Source organism: Rattus norvegicus, chromosome 1 (genome assembly GCF_021556685.1).
Source record: "Rattus norvegicus strain SHRSP/BbbUtx chromosome 1, alternate assembly SHRSP_T2T, whole genome shotgun sequence".
NCBI lineage: Eukaryota > Metazoa > Chordata > Mammalia > Rodentia > Muridae > Rattus > Rattus norvegicus.
Genome location: NC_141534.1, coordinates 208,814,839 through 208,829,175, shown reverse-complemented (window position 1 = coordinate 208,829,175; position 14,337 = coordinate 208,814,839). Strand labels below are relative to the sequence as shown.

At 51.7% G+C, this 14,337-nt stretch overlaps 3 protein-coding genes and 1 pseudogene across 6 annotated transcripts in view; 2 read left to right on the top strand and 2 right to left on the bottom strand.

Annotated features, from left to right (window-relative positions):
• The first annotated feature begins 4 nt into the window (after positions 1–4).
• Positions 5–3,671, top strand: Bet1l (Bet1 golgi vesicular membrane trafficking protein-like). The gene is given in 5 exon segments (NM_019368.4): positions 5–163; positions 809–937; positions 1,988–2,079; positions 2,304–2,360; positions 2,502–3,671. Coding segments are annotated over 4 exon segments (336 nt in total). The 5' UTR covers positions 5–163; positions 809–918; the 3' UTR covers positions 2,670–3,671.
• Positions 3,672–5,833: 2,162 nt separating this feature from the next.
• Cimap1a (ciliary microtubule associated protein 1A) lies at positions 5,834–9,041 on the bottom strand. Of its 3 annotated transcripts, none has more exon segments than NM_001108924.1 (7): positions 5,834–6,154; positions 6,487–6,627; positions 7,289–7,416; positions 7,572–7,673; positions 8,047–8,247; positions 8,380–8,496; positions 8,911–9,041. In NM_001108924.1, coding segments are annotated over 6 exon segments (771 nt in total). In that variant the 5' UTR covers positions 8,489–8,496; positions 8,911–9,041; the 3' UTR covers positions 5,834–6,064.
• Positions 9,042–9,316: 275 nt separating this feature from the next.
• The window catches only part of Sec61g-ps3 (Sec61 translocon subunit gamma, pseudogene 3), a 40,173-nt pseudogene continuing 35,152 nt past the window's right edge, over positions 9,317–14,337 (top strand). Inside the window, exon 1 of the transcript XR_015652714.1 lies at positions 9,317–9,397. The product of XR_015652714.1 is annotated as a Sec61 translocon subunit gamma, pseudogene 3, transcript variant X2 (transcript). The remainder of the gene's footprint in view (positions 9,398–14,337) is intronic.
• Positions 10,060–11,279, bottom strand: Scgb1c1 (secretoglobin, family 1C, member 1). The gene is given in 3 exon segments (NM_001107561.1): positions 10,060–10,233; positions 10,589–10,788; positions 11,195–11,279. Coding segments are annotated over 3 exon segments (288 nt in total). The 5' UTR covers positions 11,250–11,279; the 3' UTR covers positions 10,060–10,200.

Sequence of the window (14,337 nt, the reverse complement as noted above, 5' to 3'; positions counted from 1 at the left end):
CCTTTCTCCTTACACTCTTGTTCCCGTACTGTGATAAAAGAGGGAGCGCCGGCTCCTGGCCGCTTAGTCAGTTGGGGAAGACGATTCTCGCGGTCATCTTCCTGATGCTCATCTTCCACGGGAAATAAGGAAAGAGAAGTACGACTTGGATGGTCAAAATAATGTACGTGGTTAGCCGGGCATAGTAACGCACGCTTTTTTAAATTTCAGCACTCGAGAGGCAGAAACGGGCAGACCTATCTAAAAACAATCAAAAAACCAAACCACCAAAATAATGTGGTTATCAAAAGAAAAGGGCAATTGCAGAGTGTATGAGGAAGGATCGGAGAGAAGGAAGTGAAGAACACCGGTGGAAAAGCGACTCCCGCGGGAGGAGCAACGGAGGGGCGGCTAGCCGCGGCGTGTCTGGGGTTAGAAGCGTAGGAACGTTGTATAGTGGGGAGCCAGGTCTGCATGCCACTTAGCTTAAGGCAGAGTCGGTGCACCCCACGGTGACACAAGCAATGTTCCAGAGGATAATGCCGCCCGCTGTGCTAACCGGCGCTTGCCTCTACTCAGTGTCAGGTCCTTTGCCAGTCTCTTTCGCTTCTGCTCGTCCTCCCCATCCTGTCGTTCTCACTTGGGGACTTTGCAGCGCCCGAGGTACCCGACCCTCGGCTCCAGGTTGGGGTCTGAGCTCCTGCTCCGGGTAATACCCACAGCGCGGGACTAATACTGCTGACCAATCCGTAGGCCCGAATGCTGGCGGCCCGCCCTTCCCTTATTTACATTCCAGTGTAGAACTACAAGTCTGTTTCTTCCGCTTCAGACTCTTCTCCCGGAAGTTATTAGACCTGAGGCGGAACCGGAAGACCCAGGTAGTGGTGCCACGTCCGTCGCTGTGTTGCCTACTCCCGGAGTGGGACCTCGGAAGGCGCGATGGCAGATTGGACTCGAGGTGAGCGCACCTGAAGGTAGTTGGGATAGGAGGCAAGGTCTAAGTCTGGAGTACGAGCCATCAATTTTTCCTCGGTGGAGGGATCTGCGTGGGATGGCGCTTACGTATTCCAGGAAAAACAGGGCCAGATTTCAACTGGCACTGCCTTGGAACCCAAGCCGGCATGACATCAGTTTGTGTGTATGGTTGATGCCAAGGGCTGGAAGCAGAAGGTCCAAGCAGGGACTTACAGGGCTCAAGTGCCTCGGTTCACACACACCCTCCGCCCCCGTGCCTGTGTTCAGTCTGACAGTTGTGATACTGAGGCTTCTACTATACTAACTATGTAGTGGTTGGTAGGACACAGCCGTCTGTCTTTTAGAGTCTGGTCGCCCCTGTTTGCTGGTGCTGCTGGCTTTCCCCTTAGGTGGGTCATATCGAGGCTGGATTTTTATGCTTCAGACCAGTGCCAGTCACACTTAGGCAGGTGATTCTCAACTACATACCGTGACAGAAATTCTTCATGTCTAGTCTCTGTCCGTCGGAGTAAGGTTTCCACAGGAGAGTGCTCTGGGGCTTCTAGAGATCCTGTGTGGGTTGTAGCAGTAGGGATTGGTAGTTTCTACAGTAAAAGGCCTTTCTTACACTTACCTTGGACTTGATTCCTAAGTCATCCCCACACAGCCTTCCTGTCACCTGCTTTGTTGTTCTGTTCTGTTTTCCCTATAATCCCTACCAGATTGAGACCTGTCCCATACTCTCAGATGGTGATTTCAGCTAAGGCAATATTCATTTTGGTCCAGGAACAGTATACAACAGGGTAGTGTAGATTGACCTGCTGGTTCCCCTGTCTCTGCCTGGGCATTGCACACAAGTACTCCCATGACCCATGCTTCCTGTCTGGTGTGTAGGTGGTCTAGCTGTTGGAACATAGGGTGGAACATGCTAAGTGAGCAGAAGGATATGGGTGGAATGCCCTTAGAGGTCTCACCAGGCCAGGCTCCACTGGAGCAAGGAGCCAAGGACCACATTTATGAGTGAATTCTACCCTTCAGCCTCTTTGTCTTGCAGCTCAGAGTTCTGGTGCTGTGGAGGAGATTCTAGACAGAGAGAACAAGCGGATGGCTGACAGCCTGGCCTCTAAGGTCACCAGGCTTAAATCGGTTAGTGGTGGCCCTTTTCCCTTCCATGAGACACTTTGGTGAGTGGGGCTGAGTGGGTAGAAAGGAAGCCATGCTGTCCGTGGGTGTGCTGACTGAGGAATGCTTCAGGTAATACCTTGGCCTTTTTAGCTTTTTCTAGTAATAGGTACCTAGCAGAATCTGAAGGGAAGATGGGCACTGCACTCTGTGTCCTTGCTTGACTGTGCCTTCTGTATCCCAACCAGCTGGCTTTGGACATCGACAGGGACACGGAAGACCAGAACCGATACCTAGATGGCATGGTAAGTGCCTGTATTACGTACAAATCATAGTCAGCTCTACCCCCATGCCGCCTGCTCTTCTGCCTCTAACCCTTCAGCGCTAGTACAGTTGGGCCGTCACAGATCCCAGCTCTATGTGATCCCGTTGGGTCTCTCCCGCAGGACTCAGATTTCACAAGTGTGACTGGCCTACTCACAGGGAGTGTGAAGCGCTTTTCCACGGTGGCACGGTCTGGGCGAGACAACCGGAAGCTTCTGTGTGGTATGGCTGTGGTCTTAATTGTGGCCTTCTTCATCCTCTCCTACCTCTTGTCGAGGACAAGGACGTGAGCCAGTGGGAGCCAAGGGCAGCCAGACTCTTGTCCACCTGGTATCCTGGCTTCCTAAGGACCTGACTACAGAAACAATATTCCTTTGAAATTATCATCACGGGTCATTCGTCTTCCTAAGTCAGGACGACTGTGGCTGCCTCTGTCGTAACGAGCTCCTCTTGGCTTGTCCTGTGTATGAAGGAAGAAGAAAAAGGCAAAACCCAGTGCTACTCCCTGGTGCTAAAGACACTGGCAGAGTCAGAGCCATGTTGTATGAGAATGAGCCAGTTCTATTGAGAGCATCTGAGAGTGCTGAATGCGCCTACCGTGGCCAGTGGCCACACTCCTCAAGGGCCTTCTGTTGTGCTCTAACCTGTTTATGTCTGGTTTAAACCATGTCCGTGTTCTTGAAGAGTCTGAAGCTGACACCAGAAGGGAATGTGGCCGTGAGCCCTCTCCAAATGATGGTCGTCGGGATGGGGTTGACAGTGACACCAGGCTGAGACTGCTGGTCAGGAATGGACCTGTGCAGTCTGGCTCAATTCAGACCCCAGGGAAGAGGCAAACTGTGGATAGAGGAGCAGACTGCAGTCCAGAGGCACTGGTCTAAGATCCTTCTGGGCTGTAAGACCATGTTTCCAGGAGCACAGATGTGTGTCCTTGGCATTGAGAATCTTCCCAGTATCAAAGATGCCTCCATCCCTGGGTAGCTTTCAGTCAGGCAGTGCTGGAGTGGTCTCTCTGCTGGGAATCCTTATGGGGCTGGAGGCCACCCATGAAAGCATTTGTGTAGTGGGAACTTGACCTTGTACTGAACCTTGCCCTACCCCGTACAGCCAGTCTCCCTTGTGAGGGAGATTGAGCCACCTCCTTGTTGCACAACTCCATAGACTCACCCGCTCTGCCGGCCCTCCCTGCCACTGTGGCCAGCCCCATTTGCACACAAACTGACTTGCGGAGCTGACAGGGCCGACAGGACCTCGCACCTTTTGTTTTCACATAAAATGTCTTTAAGAAATGAGCCTTGAAGTTCCGTGCCCTTCTCTGACTGTATTCATGTCTGTGTTCTTCTCTCTCCCTCTCCCTACACTGGCTTACCCTCTACCTATGAGGCCATACATGTAGCTCATCGGCCCATAACCACTACCTCTGAGTTCTAAGCCAGTATGATTCTGCCATACCCTGGCCTCTTAATGCCAGTCGCAGTGCCTTGCTGTAGCACCAGGTACCCATCCCCTTATCATTTTCTCTGAACACGTTGACCTTATTTGGCCATTGCATTGTGTCTGCCTGAGCCCCAAACCTTATGGAGGAGGAGCGCCTGTCCTCTGTTTTGCCTACCCTGCAACCTTTACAAGGTAGAGCTCACTCCACACTGCTGCTCTGTGGCTTTGCTGTTTGCCCACACACTTCCAGCTGGACTCTTCTAGCTTGTCCCTCATTCTGTGGCCTCCCTTCGTAGCACTTCGTTCTTGCCTCCCAGCGTCTGCGGACAGGGCTTTGGCTTTGCCCTCTGCTTGTAACCAAGCAGGGTGATGGCTGCCTGCATCATTCTTCGATCTAGACCCACAGCAAGACTCCCTGGAACCATGAACTGCTGACTTGTACTTTCTGGGAATGTCTCCCCGGCACTTTGCTGTTTTGTTTCTGTGAGGCAGTGGCTTGCCGTGCATCCCAGGCTGCTCTTGAACTATGTGGCCTAGGCTGGTCTCCAGCCAATGATCCTCTGGCCTTAGGCTCCTGAATGATGACATTACAGGCATTCATGCCTGGCTTCCTAAGGCACTTGGAACAGCCAGCGCCCTCTTCTCATGCTGGTGCAAACCAGATCTAACTTTCTGCTTTTGGCGGTAACCTCCTCCAGAGCAGCGACCTTGCCATCCCTCTGAGACATCCGCACTGCAACCCCAAATGTGGCTAGTGTTCTTGGGTCTGCACCCTGCTCCATCGTCCCCATGACTGTAGTTCTCCAGGTACTTTGAGGATCGGCGTTGTAGCTCCTGTCACATTCAGTTCTTGTTCTTCCTTGCATGACTCTTGTGAAGGGGGGTACCAGCTCCATAGCTACTAGGTCAGACCAACTTCCTGAAGGTCATAACCTTACCCTCCAACCCAGGCCTGGCACTAATGCATTGTTGGATCCTGAACACCAGCCAGTGGAAGAAGTGCTGGTACCAGGTGAGGGGCTGTGAGTGCAAGCGACCAGGTTCCTCCTCTACTTCAAGGCCTTGGTAATAAAGACTTGTAGCCAGTGCATTCCTCATCCTCGTTTCTGAGAAATTTGAGTTATTTTGAGTCAAGCCTAATCTGTGGCTGGCCTTGGGCACTGAAGTCTACCCTTGCTCATCCTCCAAAAATGCCGTATCTCCCTGGCTTTGGGCAGGACAGCCACCGACCCACCAGCTTCCTTCTGTGTGACCCTTCTCTGCCAATCTGAGGGTAGGGTGGTGATAGTGTTACCTCCTAAGGGCTGAGGGACTAAGAGCAAGTTGACTGGGACACCCAGGCTTGTGCAAGTAAAGGCCCCCACCAGGTGTGTTGTACAGACTGCTTGTTTTGACTGACCTGCTGCAAAGCTGAGATCATACTGCACCCCTGTTTCCCGAAGCTGGGCCTGAGACTCTGAGAACCTCTGCAGACACTGTCCTCAGGGCCAGCTGAGATGCCAGCTTTCCTACACACATCCTCCTACTGGTTGCCATGGAAACAAGTTCCCCTGAGGTTTGTACTTAATTAACAGTAAAGAGGTCATGTTGAGGAGGCTCAGTGGAAATGGCTGTGTTTGGCTGAGCCCAGGCTCTCCTGGCAGGCTGACTGGAAGTTGTACCCACTTTGAAAGCCTGGAGGCCTGTACTGACATGAGCTGCCCTGCCGTGAGGTGGTTGCAAAAGTTTCTTCATAACACACACACACACACACACACACACACGCACGCACGCACGCACGCACGCACACACACACAGCACATCGGTCAGCACTCTTGTACCCCATTTTCAAGCTGTTCTGGATTCCCGGCTTGCAGAGGCAGCCTGGGTGTAGGGGAACCTGTGAAGGGAAGCTCAGATATCAGGTGGAACTCTGAGCCTCCAGACCTTTCTAATTTCTCTGTCGGCCTCTCTAGGCCAGGGAGCCAAGACAGGACCTGTCTGGAGAGGCTTTGTCCTTTTCCCAAGATAAACCCTTGCGAATGCAATCTGTGGTTTATTTAATAATTTGGACATGGCAAGAAACAAGATTAACAAACAAGAGATAGCATAGAAAAAAATAACTTGTCAAAACCGTCCAAACTAGCGTGCTCTGTGATGCAGGCCCAGGCTGGCAGCAGCCCCCATTGGTGAAGTGCCCAATCATTGCCAGCCCAGCACATTTCTGTGGGAGGATCTAGTCACAGACTGATGGGATGGAGAGCAGGAGCTATTCCACATCAACCACCAGGGGTGTCATGTAGTCAGAATGCTTGATGCCAAAGGTGACTGTCGGGGCACAGGGCTTGTTCAGGGTCACCTAGGAGGAGGAAGAGTGTGAGGAGGAGTGTTCGAAGCCTGGGGCTGCGGTGAGGGGCTCAGTTCCTCCTGAACTTGAGCCCAAGGTTGCCAGTGTAATGGTCATGCTGTGTTCTGTAGCTGTGTTACTGGGGACAGTGGGCTAGTCCCTGGGGATGAGGCTACAGCTCAGGTTTGCTGTGACTGAAAGGTTACTGTGTGGGTCACTGCCGCAATTGTCCAAGATCCTAACGGTACATTCCCCCCTCCTCACACACTTGCAGAGTGTAGGCCCTCCCTATACATATGGGATCATTTCCCCTGACCCTTATCTGACCCTTCTAGTTCCTGAACCTTTTCAGGGCTGTGGGCTCCTGGTCCTGGCTTCATGGTCTTATCCCCTGGGGGCTCCACACGGGCAGCCATGGTGTACTGTGGAGCCTTGAACTTGGTCACTTGAACCTCAGTCTGACGGTATGCTGCAGGACCTGGAGTCTGGAAGATGAAGAGGGCTCAGACAGGCTTGGCTTTCCCAGGGCATAAGGCCCCAGAGCATAGGGTTAGGTTTGATTCACCAAAGGCATCCTTAAGCTGCCCGTCAGCCATGGGACCAAACACTCTTCTGTTTATGGGGTAGGATGTCACTATCAGTCTCACTCTCACTGTGGCAGTGGCATTCCCAGTGGGTCAATCCATACCTCGTGGGTTATGTGCAAGGCCCCTTTCCCTGTTGGGACACTATCGTCTTGCTCTTGAGGGCAGAGGCCAGGGGCTGGTGAGGTCAACATACTCCTGGGCGTAATGTGCCCAATAAGGGGCTTTGCACTAACTGTTAATATGGGCAAGACATTTCTTCCCCTAAGTATCTCAAGACTCTGTTTCCCGCCTTGCTTCCATATCCTCTATGTAAAATTAGTGTTTGCTCTCCGGGCAGAACCCTACAAACACCTTAATTTGTTCTCAGTATTATCACATCTCCCAAGTTGGTCTCCTGCCCCTCCCCACTACTGTCTGTATCCTGAGCATGTGGAAGGTATCCAGAGGTGAAGGGGACCCAAGAGCTTCTACAGGGCAGTTGTTGGCTGGGACTCGGGGGTCTTGGGGAAGAGGGTCAGAAAGGTCATTGGGGCCAGGCCTTGTATTCAGCTGGGGTGACCCTTGCCTTGTGCAGGTCATCGCTGAAGCTGCCCAGCTTGCTGCGGCCCTTGATGGAGAAGGAGGGCTGGGAGACCTTGCCCACCGTGTGGGGCCCCATCACCACAGGCAGCATGTATGCGGCAGGGCCTGCGGGCGATGGGAGCCTCAGGCTGGGACAGGTCCGCTACCTCCCATCTGCGATGCCCTCTTCCTTTTGAAGTTCTCTGTTGGGCTACCCTTCCTCCACCCCTGCTGGGACCCCAACTCCATTCCATCGGTTAGTTGATTGGGCTGCAGCAGACCTGGAGTGCTGTCCACTCGGAAGGTCTTAGTCCGGGCAGAAATGGAATGGCTGGGTGCTGAGTCGAACACATGCTTGGTAGATTTCTCTGGAAAGTAATCACCTGGAGAGGAGGGAGGGTGTGCAGGAACAACAAGCATCTGGGGTTCCATATCCCACCCCCAACACTTGGGTGCCCATGAGGGATGTCCCAACAGTTAAGACACAAGGCTTCTAGACCCCAACATTGTGGTTGAACAGATTTGGTCAGGGATGTCCACAGTAGAAATACTGGCTCCAGGGCTGTTTTGAAGCAGTGAGCATGAGATCTGGTGTGGGCCTTGTCCCTGGACTCCAGGTAGAGTAGGATTGGTGGGCTTCAGGCTCTGCTGTTCAGGCCTGACAGTGTCTGAGAAGCAGGAGAAGTGAGGCTATCTGGCCTTCACATAGCTGGACATGCGTATTAGAGCCTGGAGCAGAAGGTAGGGGTCACTCACCCGGGCCGGGGGTCAGCAAGGTCTTTGTATGGTAGCGCCCCAGGATGGAGTAGGCAGGGCCAAGGTCCTTGCCAGTCCTCAGGATCTTGGGGTTCACACTGTAGCGGGGCCCTGGGGAGCAATTCTCCGCCAAGAGCATGGGGGCCCCACGGAAGCTGTAGGCCGGTGCTCGAAGCTTGGTGGGTGTGTGCTTCACAAAGCCTGTGGGCACAGGGGCTCAGGGCTGCTGGAGCCAGGCATCCTTCTCTCTGACGAGAGTTCCATCCCAGGCCACACCAGTCCTGGCTTCTTCCCCTGTCCCTAACGAGCCCGCCCGGCCTTAGGCAATCTTACCCGTGGTAGGTGGAATCAGGTACTTGGGTCCAGGACTGGTGTAGAGGGCCATGATGGGCCCCCGGGGACGATGGGGCCTCCAGGTGCCCACCCATACCTCCTCTGCCATGGCTGGCTCTGTCCCTGGACGAGAGGGTAACCAGGTGCTGGGGTGCCCTCCCTGGTGCATCTCATTCCTGGCCCTCATGTTCCCAGCCCTGGTGCTGCTGATACTGCATCTTGCAGACCCAATCCTTGCCCCGTGAAGACATGGGAGTCTCAAGCTGTTACAAGCAAAGGGAGCTCCCCATTTGGTGTGGTAAGCTCACCCCTTACCCAGCTACAAGATATGGGTGGGAGTCATGACTTCAGGACAGGCCCAGAGGAGATGCTTGTTCTGGCCCTGCGCTGACTATTCCTTTGGCTCTGAGGGAGCTTGGGCTGGTCAAAGAGCCCTGGGTGCAACTTTTCAAAGAGCTGTCTGACAAGGGTCCAGAGCTTCTTGGCTGAGCTGTGTCATGGACAGGAGGGGAGCAAATCGAGAGGCCTCACCTCCTCCGTGCAGGAATGGGCTTAGAGCAGCTTAGGACCTAGCCTCCTCACCGATGGCCTGTCCCCCTGGCGTCTGTGCCAGGCAATTCCCTAAAAAGGAGCATGGAGAGAAAGCTTCTCTTTCTCCCCCAGTTTTGAGAATTGGGGAGGGGTCCCTGCCCCTGAGCTCTAGAATGTGACTGTCCCACAAGGAGTTCTAGATCATAGTGTGTGTGATGGCGACAATGGCTTCTACCCAAGGCCTCTCTTCAGACCTTCCCCTTTCTAGAGACCCTGCTTTTGGGGAACTAACCCTCCCCAGGGCACCCCCATCCTCTCCCCGGACCTCTCCTTTAAGGGCTACGCACGTCTCCAGTGACCACATGCCTCTCCAGGAACTCCTACCTCTTCAGGGAGTCCCCAGCTCTCCAGGGAGCTCCCGCTGTCTCCAGGGAATGCCTCTTCCAGAGACCACCCCGGACTCCTCAGTGACCCCCTTACTTTCCAGGTTCTTTAACTCTTTGTGGTGCCTGGGTCAGATGTAGATACAGTGAGGTTGCAGGTTTCTCCTTAGCTTTGGCCCAGTCCAAGCCACTGATTTGGGGAAACTGGGGGCAGGGCTTTCTGATTATTGGGGATCTCAGAGTGCAGGTTTACGTTGAGACTGGGTTGATTGTGGTGGGCATATGCCAGAGAGGTTGCTTTCTCCCTACAGCTTCTTGGAGCTCTCTGTCCTTTTAGTTTCCCTCCTGGCAAAGCCCACCTCTCAGGACCCTGGTGTCCTCATGAGCAGTCAGGGTTTCCACACTTGACCTCAGTAAGGGTCTGGCTCTTAAGGTTCTGGCTCAGGTTGGACTCTCTTTCCTGGGTAAGTTTGGGAAGAGAGGTTTTCAAAGCTCCCAGAACCTATGTGTCAACTGGCTGTGCTCTTGCCTTATGTTTTATGCATAAGCCCTGCCAGCCTGCCTTTGTGTGTTAGGCTCCTCTATCCTGCCACTTTAGGCCCTGTGCCCCAGTGTTCATGTGATGTCCCGAGGTCGAGGCCGCTCTCACACATTGCTTCTGCAACGTGACCCTCATAAGAGTTTGTACCTCTTGGTGTATCTCTCAGGGTGCCCCTGAAAGGACTTTTTTGTGTGTCCTGGCTTTCAGGGAGAGAGAGAAGCTAGTGCATGGACTGCATTAGACTTTATTGATTTAACAGTTCGAGGGTGAATTTACTGGTGAAGAAGCACTGGTCTTAGCACATCCATGGCCACGTGTACGGCTGGTCCTATTGCTCGCAGAGGTCAAGCCATGTTTTGGGGCTGCTTATGTGTCCTCTTGAGCATCTAGCACTTGCACCTGAAAGAGAAATGTGTGGGGACCAGGAGAGCTGGTAACCAACAACCAGAGCCCCCAGTCTCAGAGGCAGACAGGGCTGTGCACACCAGCGGAGTAGACAGGTTCCTGCGCACTGTGGTCTACCCCTCCTAGCACCTTGGGGAGGGATTGTGTGCACATGCACTCCCTAAGTGGGACATAGTTCTTGGAGTGGGAGAGCAGTTCCAAGAGATGTTGGAAACTTCTCTGTGAGGTCTCCACCTCTGCCTCCTGATGGAGATCTAGGGATCAGGGAGGCCTGGTGATCAGGTATCATGCATGGGTGGGTATGGAAAGAGCTGCAGACGTTTGGGGATGGGAGTCCCAGCCCGATTACCAGCAGCTTGACCAGTTGCTCCTTATGCACCGGCTGCAGTTCATCAATGCAGGACTTGAGCTCTGTCAGCGCTGCCTTGGCCATGTCATTGACATTGTACTTGCCCAGGGGCCCTTCATAGAGCTCTTCTGGGGTCCCCACCAGGAGTGTTTGCAGGAATTCCATGAAAAACTCATTGTCATCCTCTGCTCTAGTCAGCCCTGTATTGCAAAGGGGATACAATGGCGAGGGAGGGACTTGATCTCCTGTCCTTCACTCCCAGGGTGACCTTCTGCAGATCCCTTCCCCATCACCACTAGTGGGAGCTGCTGTGGTTTCCCCTCTAACTTCCTGACCTCACCAGGGAAGAAAAGGGGGATTTCCCCCCGCCTGGGTTAACTGGATCCAGAGGGCCAGGTCAGATTGGATTGAGCCAGGGTGGACAGCATTGGCCTTGGTGGTTGGTGTTAGGTCAGGGTGGGTTGGGATAGGACTGGTGTCAACAGATTCCCAGCGCTTTGGGTGTGGGGTCAGTGACACAGGTAGGCACCGTCCACCTGGTCCCAGGATTCCAGCCTCTTGGTGCCCCTTACCTACCAAAGTGCTAGAAATAAGGCCCAGACTTACCACAGATGCAGAGCACGGTTAGAGCCACCAGCAGAAGAGCGCTGCTCCCTTTCATGATGACAGTCACAAGAACTGCTTGGGGGATACCAGGCTTTTATGCTGTAGAAGATGGCTTCTTGCCCAGAGGCGGGGCATACCTCACAGGATCTGGCAGGACAACTGGGCCGGGCATGTCACTGTGCTCCACCAGGTGCCAAGAAGTGCCAAACTTGAGTGGATCATAAGGGGGCTGTTGGCAAACATGTTGGGGTAAGTGGAATAAATCCAGGTCTGGGTAAACCTAGTGCTAGTTAACATGGAGGAGCGCCAAAGGTCATGGGTGGCTCCATGGTGCTGTGAAAATTTCTGGGATGGGTCTAGATCTCTGTGGTTGGGACCTCCACTTCTGCTTAATGAGCTGCCTGTCCTAGTCTGTGCTCAGGCTGAGACCACCCTACTACTACAGGCAGGAGAGGAGCGTGGGAACGTGAGGTCAGAGGGGTGGGGGCCTCTCAGGGTGGAGGACGCAGAGCCACAGGAGGTCTGAAGTTTGGAGGCAGTTCATTCAGCTGAGGTTGGCCTGAGAAGAGTTGCAGCTGCGCGTCGTCCCGCCTCTCTCCTATCCTCTGCTGCCACCTGGTGGCATGATGGCCTTTCTTACATGGTGCAGGTTGCAGATGTGCTCAGAATTCTGCAGAATTCTCCCTCTACCCACTGTCAGAGTGGGCCTCACCATCCCATGTCTGAGCAGGGCATCACGGCCTTCATCAACCCACCCTTTCTTTGATTGTACTTAGCCTTGCGTTTGCTCTGCCTGGCATAATCCCCGAGCCTTGCTCTATGCCCTTCAAATACTGTTCCAGTGTTCGGAGTTCTCGCCTTCTTAGACTCCTGCTTATAAGGAATATTCTCTAACCTTTGTTAGCATGAAACTAATCTATAGTGATGGAACCTGTTTGTGTGTGTAAGTCTACGAATGTGGGAGCAGTTGTGCAATGCGGCATCTGTCACCACAGTCAGTGGAGTGCAGATGGGCCTCCTCAGTGCTGTGGCGCTCACCTTGGGTCATCTTTAAATTCTGGCTCTGGGGGCTACATAGATAGCTTAGTGTGCTGGGGATAGCATACCACGACAGGGACTGCCAGCAACAGGCTGGGATGGAGACATCTTAGAGGCCTGCAGCAGCTCTTTGTAAAAAAATAAATAAAATAAAATAAAATAAAATAAAATAAAATAAAATAAAATAAAAGTTGTTCACATTTCTCCTAACCTTAGCCCTGGACAGTGGCTGTAAAGATTTCATTTGTGCATGACTGCTTTTCAGTTGGCTTTGGTGTGCATAATTATTCTATTATATCTGACTTTCCTACTCCCTTCTCCTGCTGTGGTGAATTCTGTGAAACTAGATGTTCCTTGATGTAATGATTCTTAAACAATTAAAAATTGAGGCATAGAAGTACAGCACAGCACAGCCCTAATGGCCCAGGTACGTGCTGTGTGTTCTCATCTTGGAAACAATGTAATAACTGCATAATAGTAGCTCCAGATTAATGCTTGACTTGTAAAGAAAGTTTGACGAAATTATTAGAAAATGAAATAGAGCCAACATTGGGAGCCTGAGAAAGGTAAAAGTTATTGAAGCTATGAAATAAATTTTGCACAACATTTGAGAGTGGTTCCTGGATAAGAAAGTATGAAGGAATCAGAGAAAGGACCAGAAGAGCTTGAAGGGGCTCGAGACCCCATATGAACAACAATGCCAACCAACCAGAGCTTCCAGGGACTAAGCCACTACCTAAAGACTATACATGGACTGACCCTGGGCTCCAACCTCATAGGTAGCATTGAATATCCTAGTAAGAGCACCAGTGGAAGGGGAAGCCCTTGGTCCTGCCAAGACTGAACCCCCAGTTAACGTGCTTGTTGGGGGGAGGGCGGTAATGGTGGGAGGATGAGGAGGGGAACACCCATATAGAAGGGAGGGGGAGGGGCTAGGGGGATGTTGGTCTGGAAATCCGGAAGGAGAATAACAATCAAAATGTAAATAAGAAATACTCAAGTTAATAGAGATGGAAAAAAAAGAAATAAAAAAATGACATTTCAAAAAAAAAGAAAGTATAGAATATATAAAATTATATACTAGTAAAACTAAGTCAAAACACTGGGACCCTTTGGAGAGTCATTGTGGGCAATGTGCAGAAGCAGAAAGTTAGCAGAACCACTGAGCTAAGGGTTAACTTGATTCTTTCTGGCCACTGCCTGGCAGCTTTGTCCATGTCATTTATCACTAGAGCTTCACAGGAAAATGCAAGTAGCTGACCTCGGAGCTCTGAGCTCTGAAGTATAATAAGTCAAAAGTTAAAGTTTAAATAATGATAAGTTTGCAATTATTATTATTTTGGCCACAGGCCTGGGAATAGGGGAAGCTTGAAACTTTGGGGAACAATTGTAATTCTTAGTTTTTTGTGAGATGTGGTTATTCTTTTGACTTTGATTTGGCCATGGTTATATAATATCCTTTTTCCTACCTGCTTTTATTTTATTTACTTTTTTTTCTTTTTTTTTCGGAACTGGGGACTGAACCCAGGGCCTTGCGCTTGCTAGGCAAGCACTCTACCACTGAGCTAAATCCCCAACCCCTTATTTACTTATTTTTAAAGGAAATATTGACATTTATTTTTTAAAATCTTACATTTTTATTTTTTCCATTTTTATTAAATTGGGTATTTCTTATTTACATTTCAAATGTTATTCCCTTTCCTGGTTTCCTGTCCATCAACCCCCAACCCTTCCCCCTCCCCTTCTATATGGTTGTTCCCCTCCCCATCCACCTTCCATTACCACCCCCACCCAACAATCCCCTACACTGGGGGTCCAACCTTGGCAGGACCAAGGGCTTCCCCTTCCACTGGTGCTCTTACTAGGCTATTCACTGCTACCTATGCAGTTGGAGCCCAGGGTTAGTCCATGTATATAGTCTTTGGGTAGTGGTTTAGTCCCTGGAAGCTCTGGTTGCTTGGCATTGTTGTTCTTATGTGGTTGCAAGCCCTTTCAGCTCTTTCAGTCCTTTCTCTAATTCCTCCAACAGGGGTCCCATTCTCAGTTCAGTGGTTTGCTGCTAGCATTGACCTCTGTATTGGACATGCTCTGGATGTGTCTCTCAG